Below are 17,486 nucleotides of genomic sequence, written 5' to 3' on the forward strand. Positions count from 1 at the left end.
ACAATTCATAAATGTTGTTCATTGACCTTTAATGTGCCTGTCTTAAGAAAAATAGTTTGGAAGAAACATGAAATATATTTAATATATATATATATATATATATATATATATATATATATATATATATATATATATATATATATATATAAACATTTATTGAATATAAAAATCATTTAAAAAACAAATAAAAAATAAGGCAAAAACGATTCATATTGTTTTAGTTACTGTAATCAGTTACTCTTCTTATATGGTTCAACTGAATTAAAACACTTCATTTTTGACATGTGGGAAAAGTTGCTCTCATGCCACTTTCCACATTTATGCTCTTCCTAGAATGTAACATTTCCACGAACACCTGCTTCCTCTCCTCTCCAATAAAGCGTCAGCTAGACAATAAAGCTGTCACAAGCATGAAGAGAGACTAAAATTAATTATAGTCAGGAAGGCCAAGCTAATTAAAAGGGGCTCGATGATGTTCAAGTCTCTCGTGGGAAGGCAGTCATTTGGCCAGTATTTCTGGTTATGCGCTGTTGTGTATGTTTATTCCAGCAAAGCCTGCAGTGTTCACCATCCAAGATGGCTGCGGGTGAAAGCAATAGCCGATCCTCGTGTCTAAACATGTCTAATTCGGGGCCTCTTGGTAATGCACCGCCGAGCAACAGCGCCCATTCTTCACCCGCGAGCAACGGGGGATCCATGGGCGCAGCCGGGGGGATCAACCGGAGCGCGGGGAACTCGAACCCCCAGTCAGGGCCTGAAAACGGCGGAGGCGCCGAGTCTGCGGTGAGAAGCACGCCGAGCGCACAGAACCCTCCCCGGCAGCCGGTCGGTCAAAGCGGAGCGACTTCAGGCGCTGCGTCAAACATGACGGCGACATCATCATCATCATCCTCATCCGCGTCTACCGCATCCGCGGACGCGTCCGCCGCCGTGCCCTCGCTTCCCAGCAGTCCGGCTTCGGTTTTGGTTTATCGAGAGCCGGTCTACAACTGGCAAGCTACAAAAAGTACAGTGAAAGAAAGGTTTGCATTTTTGTTTAACAACGAAGTGCTAAGTGACGTCCATTTTTTGGTTGGGAAGGGAATGGGAGTGCAGCGCATTCCAGCGCACAGGTAGGGATGAATAGCGGTATGTTTATATGTTTTATTAGAATCTTATTTTGTATATTGCTATAAAAAGCTTATGCCAAACTCTCCCGCTCGATTAATAAAATAAAGCATTTAATACGGCGAGGATAAATCCATATTTAATCCTCAACTGGCCGTGTTTACAGCCCGATCCCGTTGCTCTTCGCAGATTTGCTCTCGCTGTGGGAAGTGCCGTCTTTGATGCCATGTTCAACGGTGGCATGGCAACAACGTCGACCGAAATTGAACTGCCAGATGTGGAACCGGCTGCATTTCTAGCCCTTCTCAAGTAAGAATGGGCCGCGTAATGCTTCGCTGCACGCTTAATGCTCTGTCCTGTTCTTCTGTGTGTTGACCCCTGTTGTCGTAACGTCCTTCAGGTGCCCTCTGTCATTGAACTGCAGTCGGCAGACCCTTACAAACATTTATCACGGGATAATAATACACCAGTGGTTTCCACCGATATATCATACAGTTAGTTACTGTTGCTACTAATCTCTCCTACTACAACAATGCGAGAAGCTTTTGGATTCTTTGTTAGTTTTTAGTTTTAAACGATTGTGTTAGCTATAACTATGATATCTTGGTGGAAATCATTACCATGGTAAATGTTTGTCGAGGGAAAATGAACCAGAATTTAAAAATAGACACTGTGGCCAGAAGTAGTCTCATACTACTATTAAACAGGGATCAATATATGTATCACTATCAGTCTATTTATATCTGTCTGCCCAATGTTCTGATATAGTCTATCGTTTTGACTCCTATCTATCTATCTATCTATCTATCTATCTATCTATCTATCTATCTATCTATCTGTCTGTCTGTCTGTCTGTCTGTCTGTCTGTCTGTCTGATAGCTTGGTTATATGTCTTTCTGTAAGTCTGTCAGTCTATAATTGTTCTTTTCCCTTTTGCAAATGCAGATTTTTATACTCGGATGAAGTGCAAATTGGACCAGAGACCGTTATGACCACACTGTACACAGCCAAAAAGTACGCAGTACCTGCACTCGAGGCCCACTGCGTCGAATTCTTGAAGAAAAATCTACGTGCTGACAATGCGTTTATGTTGCTTACCCAGGTAATCACAGGGGCTTGTGTCCGATTTCATGTTCACACTGGAACTGACATATCGAACGCCACCTTTGTTTCAAGTTTGTTCTCCCGGCCGTCTTGAGTTCCCATGTTTGCCAGCTCCCTTTCAAATTCTAGCAAACAGAGCCTGGAGCTTTCTGAGTGTGTTTGTTGTCTGCTTTTTGTGCACAATCTATTATAGATTACATGAAAACATGGTTCCTTTTGCTTTCAGGCACGGCTTTTTGACGAGCCCCAGCTGGCTAGTCTCTGCTTAGAAAATATCGACAAGAACACGGCTGATGCACTAGCTGCCGAGGGCTTCACAGATATTGACCTTGGTATTGCTTTTAAGTATCAACTGCTCAAATATCACAACAAAATACAATCAGAAAAGTGAGTTAGAAATAGAGCGTTTTATGTTCCCTCCTGTGCAGACACGCTCATGGCAGTCCTGGAGAGAGACACGCTGGGTGTGCGGGAAGTGCGTCTCTTCGTGGCTGCGGTTCGTTGGGCGGACGCTGAGGCCCAAAGGCAACAGTTACAGCCCACGCCGGAGAACAAGCGTAGAGTGTTGGGAAAAGCGCTTTCCCTTATTCGCTTCCCGCTCATGACTATTGAAGAGTTTGCGGCAGGTAATTTCCATTGGTTTTACCTTGATGTCGGTTTACCAACTAATAAAAGTATTTGTATTGTGCCAATTATTACATTATGAAACAAATTTCCTGAATGCTTTTCTGAAAAGTGGATCTGCAGTATTTCACTTGACAGTCTAAGTCAGGGGTCGGCAACCTTTTTGTCACGAAGTGCCATTTTTAAGTTTCTTAGTAAATCACCCCCACCCCGCAAATTTAACGTCAAAGAAAGCAAGATATGAGCTTCATTGTATTGATCATTAGCTAATTTCAAGATCAAAGACCCCAAGTGGAGAGAGAGCATCATCAGCACTGGTAAGATAATTTGGTGTCACTACCCCAGGGTTTGACATTAACATCCTCCAAACTTTAGAATATATACATTTTTCAATTATAGTATTTTAAAAAGGCATCTGAAACAATAAACTAAGTGCAATGTAGCGTTGTCAAAAATTTAGATTTTTTCGATATATATCGATACTGAAATCTTCTGTATCTGAAACGCTTCCAATGGGTAATTTTCAACAGAATAGATACACGATACCAGCTGCGCTTTCTCGCTCTCTCATCTCTGTCAGCAAGTTTGACACAAACCCGCCTTCCCTCTCTCTCTCGTTTCATTTGCTCTGGATGAAAATTGTTGGTGTTGCGGGGCTCGAATTTGCCGTGGGATTGCGCGTATTATGCATAATTTTACTCATTCCCGCAGATTTTGTGTCCCGCATAAAGCCATCTTAAGTTCGTTTTCGCTGCCTTATTGCACTTAAACAGTCAAGTACACACAAAATAATGTCAAAATGCCTGTCTTGGCAAGTATTCACGTAAACAGTCAGTTATGTTTTAAGTTGAGAAAAAAACGCATGAGTAAGAGTATATTGGATCGGATCGGATTTGCGGCAGTTTGCACCGCGTGCTGCAGTAGCGTTGTCATATCTGGGTACCGGTAGCCGTTATAACAAGCTCTCGCATGTTTAGTTTTTACCATGTTAGGAGGAGTACAATTTATATTTGTGCCTTCAACAATCAGATGCATTTTGTCCAGTTTCATCTGTAATACGAAAAAATGCCTTTTCCCTTTCTGTCTTTTCACGATTGGATAGCTATACGATCAAAGAAATCACATGAAGTGATCAGGTACACATGAACGGAGTCAGTCCACATGCATCAGTCAATTTGATTTAGTCAGTAACTTGTGTGCTCGTGATGCGCAGTGGTCGCGCTAATAGTTCTATCAGAGCTGCGTGCTTTCATTGACTTGCGCAGTTTAATTCTAACACTTTAATATTATTTAAAACTCCTAACTTAATAAAACAAGCTGTGTTACTATGAGGAATGATTACCTCAAAATGTAGATTTGTATGCAGGTACTAGGTATGAATTAAATGCGTATACCTCTCTCTCTTTTGCTCACGTGCCAGCGATTACCCCTCCGCTTGCTAAAGGTTGCCGACCACCGGTCTAAGCTAACAGAATTCCTGAGTTGCAATAGCCATAGCACTAAACCTTGTGAATGTGTGCGATAGGTCCGGCTCAGTCTGGTATACTCACAGACCGGGAGGTGGTGAGTTTGTTCCTGCATTTTACGGTCAATCCGAAACCACATGTGGAGTTTATTGACCGGCCTCGCTGTTGCCTCCGTGGGAAAGAGTGCAGCATTACACGTTTCAGTCAGGTGGAGAGCCGCTGGGGCTACAGCGGAACCAGTGACCGCATCCGGTAAGTGTGTGTTTTTAAAACCATCGACTGAAAAAGTGATGTTGAAAGGGAACATATGAAGTTGATTCTACCCATTTTATTTATCTGATATAGGGGAAATGCTAATAACTGTTGTGCGCAGGTTTTCGGTGAACCGCAGAATATTTGTGGTGGGATTTGGGCTCTATGGGTCCATACATGGTCCAACTGACTATCAGGTCAACATCCAGGTGAGAAGCAAACAATTTCAATAATTTTAATTCCAAGTCCATGAATCTTGGTTCTTGGCTAGAATAGGCTGCAATAAAAAAGCTGATTTTATGCTGCAAGACTTGCTGTGCAATGATTTTTATTTTGTTTTGTGCTTAAAGCTTAGTACTCAGAAGTGTGAAAATGTGGCGGTAGGCAAGTGGTAACGGTGCATGTTTTCCTCTAATGTAGATCATACATACAGACAGCAACACAGTTCTCGGTCAGAACGACACAGGCTTCAGCTGCGATGGAACAGCCAGTACCTTCCGAGTCATGTTCAAGGAGCCTGTGGAAATTCTGCCTAGCGTCAATTACATTGCCTGCGCCACCCTCAAGGTAAAACAGTCTCAGAATTAGAGTTTGCTTGTCTATTAGCTCTAAAATAATTTATGTGCAATTATGCTATTGTGAATGCCACGTCACCGACATCAAATCATGGTTCATTGTCGAAATCCGGTAATTTCAATAGGAATCTGCGTGAAGGGGTGTTCGCATGTGGATGAATGATGTCCCGAAGCATATTTTGCATTGGGTTCAAGTTTGCCAAGCGAATTTGCTGTTTGGTCTGAGTTGTGCTTTATATATTGCTTAAGTTCTTGACTGCACCCTTAAACCCCTCTGTTACTAAAGAATAAGCTTAATTACAAGGAATAATTTACAATATACTTAATTTAATCATTCATATTTCATTTGAAATGAACTTTTGATGGGTTCATGCTTTTGCAGGGACCAGACTCTCATTATGGGACCAAGGGGATGCGTAAAGTCACACACGAGGCCCCCGCTACTGGTACCAAGACCTGCTTTACATTCTGCTACGCTGCAGGCAACAACAACGGCACTTCTGTAGAGGATGGACAAATCCCAGAGGTCATCTTCTACACATAATGACCAAGCGGAATCATCTCATGATTGAGGACTCTTGCATTGCATTTTGTGGCCAATTCACTGGTCTCTATGTAGACCGGCGACCAAATACTGATCTCTCATTTCTAAAGGCTTTTTGTTTTTAAGATTTGAAGCATGAGAATTCAGTCCTTCAAAGTGTACTTAGGGTACAGTTTCTGTTTCATCCCAAGTAGCACCTCATAGTACCACTTCAATGTTATGACCAGCCAATGTCATTGCTAATTAATGAACAAATAGCTGAACTCAGTCATTGCAATGATCTACTACAGGTACAGTTCAGTAACTCTATAGAAGGCAACTTTCTTCCATTTGTCCGTTTATTTGAATGTTGACGTGTTTCTTTTGGTCCCATGTTTGACCCTTGATTGTTCAATGATTATCAGTCCTTCAAATCGCACTGATGCACTTCAGTTCCAGGAGCAACAGCAAGTTTGGGGAAAGTACACTACATCTTGATTAAGACTTTAAATCAGTGTAAAATTGACTGTTATGTACCCGTTTTGAGTGGCCTGCACCCCTTGATAGAGGTGAAACTTGATTTATTCGATGGCAGTGTGAACAGTAGATGTTTATGTTTTACCATAGTTGCCCATCTTGTTAATAGCGATAAACCACAAGAGCACTTGCATTCACAATGCCACTATGTATAAAATCTTTAAAGTATTGACTGCAGTGAAATACTGAACACATTTCTGTTACAGAATTTGCATATTTTCTTGAGATGTTGATATAAGGAAGATGAACAGGAAACAGCTTCTTGAATGTACCAATGCTTACCTTGTAAGCGCTGTAAATATAATGTCCTTGTCTTGTTTCTGTATGTTTAATTAAAGTCTGCACCCCTAGTTTCAGTCACAATGGATCAATTTATGCAGAATACACAATAGCTAATACTATTTAATAATTGTAAGTGGCAGTTGCTTATGCAAAACTTGGTAGAATTCTCTTGATGACTTGGTCTTTACTGAGCAAAGAAAAGTCAAATCTTGGGTTTCTTCTTGAAAGTCTGTGGGTCTTTTTGCCCACCAAGTCAGGCTCCTCAAACTAGAGCACCTGTCATGTTTGCCTATTCTTGTTCCAATGACATTAAATATGTACTAATAAAGTGATTGCCTTGGCAGGCCATGGAGTTAAAGTTGACATGCAATCAATCAACTTTGACTAATAGACCTTAAAGTAGACAGCATGTTTTACATGGCACAAAAAAAATAAAAAAAACTGGCAGGGATAGAACTGCAGTACTTTCAATGAGTTAAAACAGTTTATTGTTGAGACTGTGTACATTATCTTCATGCATCAAATGAAATTGAACCTGACTGAAATCCTAGATGGCCTGCATTATTTTTAATTGTAAACCAAAGACAGCTTATAACCCTGAATTTATAAATGCACACAAAAAGGTGATTACACATACTCGCATGATTTCTCACTTCAGCATATAAAAACCACTTAAAGAAAAAGAGACACTGAATTGCTGATCAAATATGCTTTATATTTCAGTCTTGCAGTCAAAGGCTTCCAAATTTCCAGAAATACACCAACTTGGAGGTAGATTGCTAATATTTTTCAATCTAACAGCAAGTACAGAATATCCATGTTAGTATACATGTTATGTACACAGTACATAAATTGTAAAATATATAGTTTAAATATACATTTTCCAATTCATTACATTTGAGTTTTAGCACAAAACATCACCTTGAAAGTCCACTAGGAACTGAGAAAAGCCACTGTTAGCCTGCTTGTCCATAATAAAGATGCATGCATAGTGCAATCTTACAAACAATGGTCATTTTTAATGTTTTAGGTCATGTAAACAATCTCCTAGTGTTCTTGTCTGGTCCCTCTATATGAGGGAGAAAGAGGAATGCAAATCTACAATTTGTCCAAGTAGTTGTCTAAAGCTGGAATGCCTTCTTTGAGCCCCTTGCGTTTTCGTGTGTCAGCCACAACCTGGGCAGGCTTGGTGTTAGCTTCCATGGGGTCTCCAGGCAGGATCTGCCAATGGTCAAACACACACTGTGGGAAAGCCTGGCCGGATGTGTTGGAGCGAAGGTCGGCTGTGAAACCTGTGTAAAGATGACAGTTTAGACTTTGTAACTTAAAATGCATTGAAGAGAGAAGACAACAAAAAGGTCTTTATGCTTCACTCACCAAATGACTCATTGACGGGCAGGTAGGCTTTGACCACAAACATAGGTGTTCCCATAACCTGGGACTCCTCAAATACAAGCCCACGCTTCCTGTTCAGTACACCATAGATTCCGCCAACAACTGACTCTGGGCACTGTAGATGGATGTAAGTAAGGTTGTACAATTATGACAAATATGGTAAAGATCAAAAGGAAAACTAGGCTTTCATGTGTGAACCCCTTGCATACCTGAATCTCCACCAGGTACACGGGCTCAAGAAGCCTGGGCTCAGCTGTGAGCTGACAGGCATAAAGCACTCTGCGAGCTGTGGGAATGATCTGGCCACCACCACGGTGGATTGCGTCAGTGTGCAGGGTCACGTCATGAACATCAAAACGAACCCCACGCATGTTCTCCTCGCACAAGACTCCCTAAAAAGCAGAACACTTTTATAAACCGCATGACTCAAACAACTAAACCAAGGGTGTCTTGCTCCAGAAGGGCCATCTTCTTGCAGAATTTAACCCCAATTAAACACTAGCTAATCAAGGTCTTCAGGACTCAGAGTACTAGGAAGGTGTACAGGAGCAAAACTCTTCAAGAAGGTGGCCTTGGGCCTTCAAGAAACAGGAGAGGACACTTGATTAAAAACGTGGCATTTAAATTAGCTTTCTTACCTCTTTAGTGGCCCACTGAAATCCAGCCACCACACTATCCTTGATCTCATTCAAGTATTGGACTCCCTTGGTCACGTCCACCAAGAGGTTGGGCCCAGTTCCATCAGGGCCAAAGCACCAGATCTTACGAGCTTCTGTGACTTCCCACTCGTACTTATCAGCAAGGTAACGGGCACGGGCCTTCATCTCCTGCCTGGCAGTGACCTCACCCTTATCAATATCTTCAGGAAGACCCTCTGACAGAGGACGGGCTTTCATGAAGAGACGATTGTGCTTGTTTGGGGACTTAGAAAGGCACATTTGTTTGGACTCATCACTGACAGTCTCTCTGTAGGAGACAACTGGATCTGATTTCTGCAAAGCAAAAGCAGCTTATTAAAGACTTATGAATATAATATTGCTCCAATTGTGCTCAGAATAAGTCAATGGTACCTTGAGGGGAATGCAGGCATGGTCCTCTTCAAGGTCCTTCAGACAAATCTCCAAATGAAGCTCACCGGCTCCTGCAATGATATGCTCACCAGACTCCTCAATGATGCACTGCACCATGGGATCTGACTTGGCCAGACGCTTCAACCCTTCCACCAGTTTAGGGAGATCAGCAGGGTTCTTGGCCTCTACTGCCACTCTCACCACAGGACTGACACTGAACTTCATCACACGCATGTTGTGGGCTTGCTCGAAAGTTGTGATTGTTCCGGTCTTTACCAAAAACTGATCCACACCTACCAGACCCACAATGTTACCACAGGGCACATCCTCAATAGGCTCGACATAGCGGCCCATCATCAGAATGGTCCTGAAAGACAAAAACAGCAAAGTCATTTACAATCTTAACTAGTAGTTCTTTTCGGTGACAAAACAGTTGCTCAAAAAAAAAAAAAAAAACCACCAACCGTTGAATGGGTTTGATGTAAAGATCCTCCTTTTTTCCAGGAGTGAAGTTTGGCCCCATTATGCGAACCTTCTGGCCACTGGACACAGAGCCAGAAAAGACACGACCAAAGGCATAGAAACGACCTTTGTCAGTGGTCGGAACCATCTTCGAGATGTACATCATGAGAGGTGCTTTGGGGTCGCAGTTCTTGATGCCTGAGAAAACCAAAGATTTGGACTATAACCAACCTTGAAAATTGTTAATTCTAGGAGAAATGTAAGCAGTTCCTAGCACAACATACCCATGGCAGCCTCATCATCTCCAGGTCCTTCATATAGCAGCTCACAGCGGTATTTCTGTGCAGTAACTGGTGAGGGCAGGTGGATTGTGATCATCTGAAGTAAAGCCTCTCCTGCCGGCAGCCAGCGACGCATCACAGCCTTTAGCAGGGGCTTGCCCTCCTTCTCCTTGTCTTCAGCATCTAGCTTAATGTCCAGCTTCTCAATTAGCTTAGCAATTTCCTCCTTCTTGAAGTTCATGACGGCATCAAATACCTACAGTGGGAAAATTTAGAGTTCCATGTCATTTCTATATGCACATGGCAGACAAATCAATGTAGAGTTAACAGCCATATCAGACTGAGATTTTTCATCAAAACAATCAGGTCAAAGTGAAGAATTTTTAAAATCATCATTAATGGCTTGAATAACAAATATAACATTGCTACTCAGTGCAGATTACTGACTTTAAAGATAGGGTCCAGGATCAGTTGAGCAAAAGTCCTGGGAAGCTTCTTGCCATCTGGTGAGTTGGCAGACTTGCTGAACTTGCCAGTAGCAGGGTCAAAGTACCTGCAAGCAATGGCCACAAGTGTTACATAAAGAAAATCTACATTACATTCAGTTGTGTTCTGTTGGGTCATCCTTTCACACCTGTCTCCCCAAAGCTTCTTCATCATGTCCTCCACCTTCTTGCAACGCTCAGCTGGTCCCAGCTGGGCTTCACCCTTGGCAGCAAACTTCATCACGTACATCTCAGCAAACTGCTTCAAAGTGAAGGCCCATCCATGCAGTCCAGATCCAAAGCCAACAGTACCAATCACTGGATCAATCTAAGTGCAGGATGTTAAAAATTAGAAATATTTAGGACAGTCAATCTTAAATTCAACCCAGAGAGAGAGAGAGAGAGAGAGAGAGAGAGAGAGAGATCACAAGATTAAGTTATTTTACATTTTTAAAGGCCCCATGAGGCACTCACCATAATGCTGCCCATGGGTCCATGCTCATCCTCGCCATAGGTGGAGATAATCACATTGACATTCTCAACAATGCGCTGGAAGGTCTGGTAAAGCTCTTCAGGGCCCAGCTGCAGCTCCAGCAGTGCACGGTCCATCTTGTTCATCATCAATACTGGCTTTATCCTCTCACCAATAGCTTGTCGTAGCACAGTCTCTGTCTGCACGCACACACCTGCAAGGACAGCGATTTTTGACATTTCAATAAATATTCCACAGATTCAAGCAACATTTCAGAATGTCAGTGATAATTAATCCTCTAATAGCGTCTACCCTACAGTCCAGTATTACCAATACACCACCATTTTAACATCACAATGACAATTTATGCACTTACCAGACACGCAATCTACCACCACCAATGCTCCATCTGTGACACGCAGTGCAGCTGTAACCTCTGAAGAGAAGTCAACATGCCCAGGGGAGTCGATCAGATTGATAAGGAAGCCTAAGCCATCTTTGCATTGCTTAATGAAGGCCATATCATTTTCACTGAGCTCATAGTACAAGGAGATAGCACTGTGGGGGCAAACAGGGATGAAATCAATCTCTCAGAGTTCACGCACACAAGCATTTAATTCTCAATGTTTGTACATCAGCATTTAGGTGTAACGATATAGAACGGAAATGTTAAAACTCACATGGACTAGAATGAAAATGTTCAATACTCACGTGGACTTGATGGTGATGCAACGCTCCTGCTCGTCCTTCCTTGTATCCGTGAATCGGGTTTCACCAGCACGGGCTGAGGCGATGATACCAGCTTTTGACACCAACGAGTCAGTCAAAGTGGACTTGCCGTGATCAACGTGCGCAATCACAGACATGTTACGGATGTTAGACTTCTTGTCCATGATGCCACGGATCTGGTCTACTGTAAAGTTCACCTAGGGATGTGAAAACGGGTAAAATTCTAAATAAAGGTACATTTATATTTTTCCTAAATGGGCACTCAGTCCCAAAAGTATTAATGGTTTTGGACGATATACTGACCTACCTACCAGCCTAAATGAATGAAGGTATTAACTGTAACAGTAAAGCCATGTGATATTTCATTCCTTAGTTGCATCACAGCATGTGAAATAATACACACATTCATTCAGTAGTGGCTGTTGTATCAGTAAAATGTTTGTGAGTTTAGATGCACCTTTATTATGATGTTTTTAAAGTGACTTGAACACTTGGCTAATAGCCCATGTGATCTCAAAAGTGTTGCATCAATGAGGGGATATTTAGAATGAAATTCCAGAAGACCGATATTATATCATTGTTATTCACCTTATGCAAGTGTACATTTAAATATTTCTTTTAAATCGAATCATCTTGTGCGAAACTTTTACTTGCAAAATCAAAAAAATACTTAATCTCCAAGGCATTACTGCAGAACATGTCACTTTGGGCAGGTATTACAAAAACTACAATGTCTGCATTGTATGAGCATTATTTTGCTGACACCATTTAAACAGACCTAAGAATCAATAATGCTGACAAAATCAGGGTAACAAAGCTAAGCAGCACAGTGGGTAAAAAGTGAAGAGATCTAAGATATAGGCTCACTCTTTCTCTACAAGCTAACAATGAATTAGAAATTATCAATTCATCTAACAATTCTTTTCATCAGTAACTGTCCATATAATTTTCTTAACGAAGCAGGAGTTGAATGAAATGAGCCACTTCTGAAACAATTATCAGCATGTGTACAGCATCCTTACTGTTAAGTCAAATTCAGTGACTCCAAGCACTTAAATCGTAACAATATGTTAAAGTTTAGAAGGTTATTAACACATAAATTAAACATTATCATATATCGACTTACCATTTTGCCTGATGTTTTTGGATTCGTTTAACAGCGAACCCAGTTTATTTTACACCGCCAACCACGTTGGAACACAGACAGGAAGAGACAGATGACGTCAATGTTCATAAATATATATCAAGCGCGCGCCGTACGTAGTGTACGTAATGACGTCGGGGCATTTCTCAAATTTAAAGGTGTAGAATCTGTTAATCTCTCCCCGACAAAGATGACAGAAAAGTTATTTTATTTTTAATGGTCGATCGAGATGGAGTTTTAATGCCCCGTGCTGATAGTTAAATCTAGCGTTATTTGTTATTTCTACAATGCCGATGAAATACAATTTATTTCTTAAATGACAAAGGAGCTTCTCATGAAAGGGCTACAAAAATTGTTGCTTATTTTACACACTCAGAATTCACTATACGTATATATGGAAATTGATAATTTAAATGTTTTGCTTAAACTGTTTCCTTCATATTTAGGCCTATTCAGAATAAAATGGGCATTCGAACAGAAGGTGGCGCCTCATCACTACATTCACTGTTGTAATTTCCCCAAAGTCTTGCATTCTGTTTTATACTTCTTCTTTTTTCCAACAAAACGCATATGTAGCCTAACATATCGAAAAATACAAATGTAAAACTTACCATATATCTTTACGTCTATATCTTTTTGTCGTTATAAAAATAGCATCTCTTTATATGTTAATTTTAATTCCACTTAACATATTAAATAAATATTCAACATTAATCCAATATTTTTTTTTTTTTTTTTACATACATACATAAAAAAAAAATGTTTCCATTTTCCAAAGAAAAGAATGGACTAGTCTAAATGAGAAACTTTGAGTGACAAATCACTCAAAAAATATTATGTTATTTTTTTAATTTTCACCATAAGGGGTTGGAAATTGGATTGTACTCTGACATGTCTGACTTATTATTATTTTATTTTTTAAAAACAGCTTTCCTCTTATATCTGTTCTTATTTACCCCTCAGAATAAAATGACCAAAAGAAGTTGAAAAGTAGAACAAGAAACAAAAACGTTATATAAGAACAAAGAAACAAAATGATTTTCTACACCTTTTGAGTACTAAGTAGAACAAGCAAACATGGGTTTATAAATCTCTGACCTTTTAAATTTCAAACATTAGGTATAACAGCACATCACTAGATGTAGGCTAATTTTAGAATACAACTGCACTTACTTCCCTTTAACATCACGTCAGGGCTATCATTACATTCTTATTTCTTTACCCTCAATGATGGCTTTGGCTCAGACGAAGAAGACCTTTTCCTTACTTTCCTGCCTCTTCAATCTGTGGCCACAGTTTGATTTGTCATCTCTTTTGTATTTTGTGGTTAAGTCTTCACCAAACTTCTTTGTTTTGAGGAATTACGAATTATTTGCACATTTCCATACCATTTTCTTTGGTCGATCTGCATGGATGTAAATCTTGTTATCACCGGTCGAGTTTTGCCAGCTCCATCCGATCCTATAGCTTACGTTAATTTGGGAGCGAAGATCCTCATCGGGGTCTTGAATGAACGCCTTACAGATGTCAATCATATGTTGTTTAACGTCTTCTCCTTCCTGCTCTTGTAGACCATGCAGCCTCAGGTTCCATCTTTCTGTGATAGCGTTGTAAATTTCATAAGCAGTTGTAATTGGGACAGCATGGAATTCTCGGTAGAGGTGAGTGATTCTAAATGGGATGTAAATCAAATATTTGAAAGATCATATTCGATTAGGATTATTGTGTTTATGTGTTTTGGTGGATTAAGTCAGTGAAATCTACTTTGCCAATATGCGCTATTATGACATTTTTTTTACTCTAAGATATTTTGACCTATTTATGAAAAGGTTATTGTCTGTACAGTCAGACAGAGGAACCCTTCATGACATTATGATGTATTAAAAAGTCATGGTATTTATTTTACCTTTAAAAACAGGCTATGTTCGAAAACATTAAAATAAATCATTACGTTTTCGTTTTTAAAGTTGACTTCTTTGGAAAGGATGTAAACACAACCATTGTAAGAAACAATTCTAAGAACTTGACACTTTTTAAAGTTTTCTCCTTTTTGTCATCTCAGTCATGTTATCATCATTGCCCCTTTAACATTTTAAACTCAGGATGTTTAGCGCCCTCAAACACCACCGGGCCTGTCTGAAAGATTCACATTCAGTGTCAGTCCTGTAACCCGCTAAAGCTGCTAAACAATGTTACAGCTGGACTGAATGTATGATTCAGCAGATTGCAGTTTGGCTCGGGTTGTGCGTTTCCTTTGAAACCAAGAGCATCAGAGCAGCTTGATGCATGCACTCAACTATGACAGATTTTGCACTTCAGAGCAAGAACGTTTCATTTCTAAACACTTCGTGCTCTATTTTTGTTTGTCTGCGGGCTGTTCTGTACAGCTACAGGTTTGAATGGCTGGCACATCCAGATGGCTACAGCGCCCACGCCGATTGAATGTAAATGAGAGAAAATTGGTATGCATTTGAGCTCTTAACGTCTGTGACAACAACTAAAAAGACATTGAGGTTTGAAACAAGTCAAGGTCACAGGGTTATTGAATACAACCATCTTGAACTGAACCGAGAACCTTTTTTTTTTTTTTTTTTTTTTACAGTGACACAATATAGGACACCATCAGTCTGTCTTGAGATGAACTCAAGGTGACAGAAAAGAGCAACTTTTGACATTTTTTCATAATTGAAACAAAAAAAAAGACAAATGCTACGGTAAAAACCTGTTAACTGCATGGTAAGTTCCTTTATACAGTGAAAAACTGTAATATATCTAATGGGATTGCCACAGGGATATTTCATGTACTTTTACAGTAAAATACCATTAACTGTAGTTTTTAGAAGTAAAAAAGAACAATTCATCTTATAATTTACAGTGAAAAAATATAAATTGACATTCCCAGAATTCCATATGTGACAGCCCACGTTTGGTAGCCTGGCAAGCCAGACCTACATCAAGATGTTTGGTCTGGCAACTCACCATAGACACGGCTCAATCCGAGGGGCGGGATAAACGGCTGTCTTTCAAATTCCCTCTGCACGCAATAGGACAGCGCTTCAACCAACCAGAGTGTTTTCCCAACAGCGGAGCTAGTTGATAGATTCAACTTTTGCCATATCTGGCCGGCAAAACAACGAACACATCTTCCTTTTTTTAAGAATGACTTAAGTGCCGTTCTTTGCTCTTTTCTCAAAGAAAAACTTAACTCCAAGTCCTCCAGAGTCACGGACAAAGCCTATTCGAAAGACTGTTCTCCAGCAGCCGCAGCCAGGGAACCGTCGCAACTCTGTCGTCATATGTTAAAACCGCCCAGCCTACTCTATACACGACGTGATTGGCCTGACCCAATTTAGGTTTTTGCAGCTCGAAAGTCAATGGAGAGTTGCTAGACTGCCCTGGCTGCAAAATACATTTTACTGCCGCTAGGGTGCGTCTAGATTTCTAGGCTACACGTTTGGTGGTTTTTCATTGAAATAAGATTTTTTTTTTATCAGTGTAAGAAATTGTAGTCTGCCTCGACCCAGATTCCACTCCTTTACAGAATGAGCTCATCCCCAAAATGGCTTAATTATCATAGAGATGAAGGAAGTCAAGTTATATTGTTTCTTCACGATTTGGGTTTATCACATCCTGAGCAAATGGTCACCAAATGGGAATGGGTGTGGGACACAGAGAACCATCTCAGACAAAGAGGTGTCTCAACTTCATTAACATACAGACCACAGCTGTTACAACAAGAGCAACTTCATTTACATTAAGAGTGGTAAACTGTAACAGGATAAAAGGTTTAAAATTTGGAATTCTGACGCCAGTGAACCCAAGGTGTTTTGTGTACTTTGCCACTGCTATGCTGTAATAAACTTCTTTTTTGAGATCTTCGATGTCCACAATTTTTTCTTACATGTATATACACTAGGGTTTTTTATTACATCCTGTTGTTAAATGAATGTTTATTGCGTCATGTGTGTTACCATGATGGTGTTTGTGTGTATGACAGTGTGCACCTTCTATTTATAGTATTTGTGGAAATGCAGCAGCTGTAATCAAAATTATTCAACCCCCATTGCATTTGTGAAGGGCGATGATATCAAACCTAGCCAGTTCAGATATTTCATGTGTTCTAGCTCAAGCACACCTGGAGCAACTAATGAAACCCTTGATTAGTTGTATCAGGTGTGCTTGAGACCTCACCTGTTTTGCAGATTTGTGCTGTTTTGAGGGATTATTCAGGGGGTTGAATAATTCTGACACTGCAGAAATCATTGAAAGTTGCTTTTTCAGTTGAATTTGGGGAAACCACTTGAAACATTTGTTGTATTGAGCTATTTCAATTACTTTTTTTGTGTTTGTTCATTGCAAACAGCTGAGAGTCTGTATATTTTGCCAGTAAACCTGATTTGCAATGGGGTTGAATCATTTTGATTACAACTGTACTTGTGATGAACTTTGATTAATCATGATGGCTATCTTTTTTGCCAGTCGTGTTTTTAAAGTTGTCATGAAACGGAACTTGCGATACTTTTGAGATAGGCTTCATCTGATTGATTTTGAAGGCAGCTAAATGAATACGTCGCTGCCTTTGATATCCCACAATCCTTTGCGTTTCATTCTGTGATAATGTTCCCATTTTCACATTTAACTGTGCCTTTAAAATATCAGGGCTCAACGCTAAGGTTTTTCCTTTAGCTAAAAAAAATAAAGTTGGCATATGAAAGTAGGGGTTGGTGTTCAGTTTGTGTGTAAATTTATGTTTTTGGCCAACTTTTTCCACTTTTGATTTCATTTCTAGTGAGTATTGTAGTAACTTCACTTTGTTATCGTTCATTAAACCGTTACGCTGCCTCAGAAATCAGTTTCGTGAGGAACCTTCTTGCGCAAACCCTGCCTGCAAAGCCATAGGGCAGCAGGGAAGCAACAAGTCAGTGCCTAAGTTTTCAGATGCACCAGTATTTTTTCACTATTGTGACGTGTATCCGTG

At 40.3% G+C, this 17,486-nt stretch overlaps 2 protein-coding genes across 5 annotated transcripts; one reads left to right on the forward strand and one right to left on the reverse strand.

Annotated features, from left to right (window-relative positions):
* The first annotated feature begins 404 nt into the window (after nt 1–404).
* Nucleotides 405–6,538, forward strand: btbd2a (BTB (POZ) domain containing 2a). Of its 4 annotated transcripts, none has more exons than XM_084116508.1 (9): nt 405–1,022; nt 1,297–1,416; nt 2,053–2,209; nt 2,438–2,543; nt 2,640–2,837; nt 4,361–4,553; nt 4,675–4,762; nt 4,974–5,120; nt 5,511–6,538. In XM_084116508.1, the coding sequence occupies exons 1-9, from the start codon at nt 523–525 to the stop codon at nt 5,670–5,672; spliced, it is 1,671 nt and encodes a 556-aa protein (XP_083972634.1). In that variant the 5' UTR covers nt 405–522; the 3' UTR covers nt 5,673–6,538. The 4 variants fall into 4 exon arrangements, with proteins under 4 accessions (XP_083972634.1, XP_083972632.1, XP_083972633.1 ...); XM_084116506.1 differs by having other exon boundaries at nt 415–1,112; XM_084116507.1 differs by lacking the exon at nt 1,297–1,416 and having other exon boundaries at nt 415–1,112.
* A 626-nt stretch (nt 6,539–7,164) lies between these two features.
* LOC311084462 (elongation factor 2b-like) lies at nt 7,165–12,592 on the reverse strand. The gene is made up of 13 exons (XM_084116505.1): nt 12,491–12,592; nt 11,347–11,561; nt 11,012–11,193; nt 10,638–10,849; nt 10,313–10,491; nt 10,126–10,231; nt 9,682–9,934; nt 9,400–9,595; nt 8,936–9,302; nt 8,504–8,857; nt 8,075–8,257; nt 7,848–7,980; nt 7,165–7,762 (listed from the first exon to the last, which is right to left on the reverse strand). The coding sequence occupies exons 1-13, from the start codon at nt 12,491–12,493 to the stop codon at nt 7,569–7,571; spliced, it is 2,577 nt and encodes an 858-aa protein (XP_083972631.1). The 5' UTR covers nt 12,494–12,592; the 3' UTR covers nt 7,165–7,568.
* Nucleotides 12,593–17,486: the final 4,894 nt, after the last annotated feature.

Source organism: Abramis brama (assembly GCF_963993115.1).
Source record: "Abramis brama genome assembly, chromosome: 6".
Taxonomy (NCBI): domain Eukaryota; kingdom Metazoa; phylum Chordata; class Actinopteri; order Cypriniformes; family Leuciscidae; genus Abramis; species Abramis brama.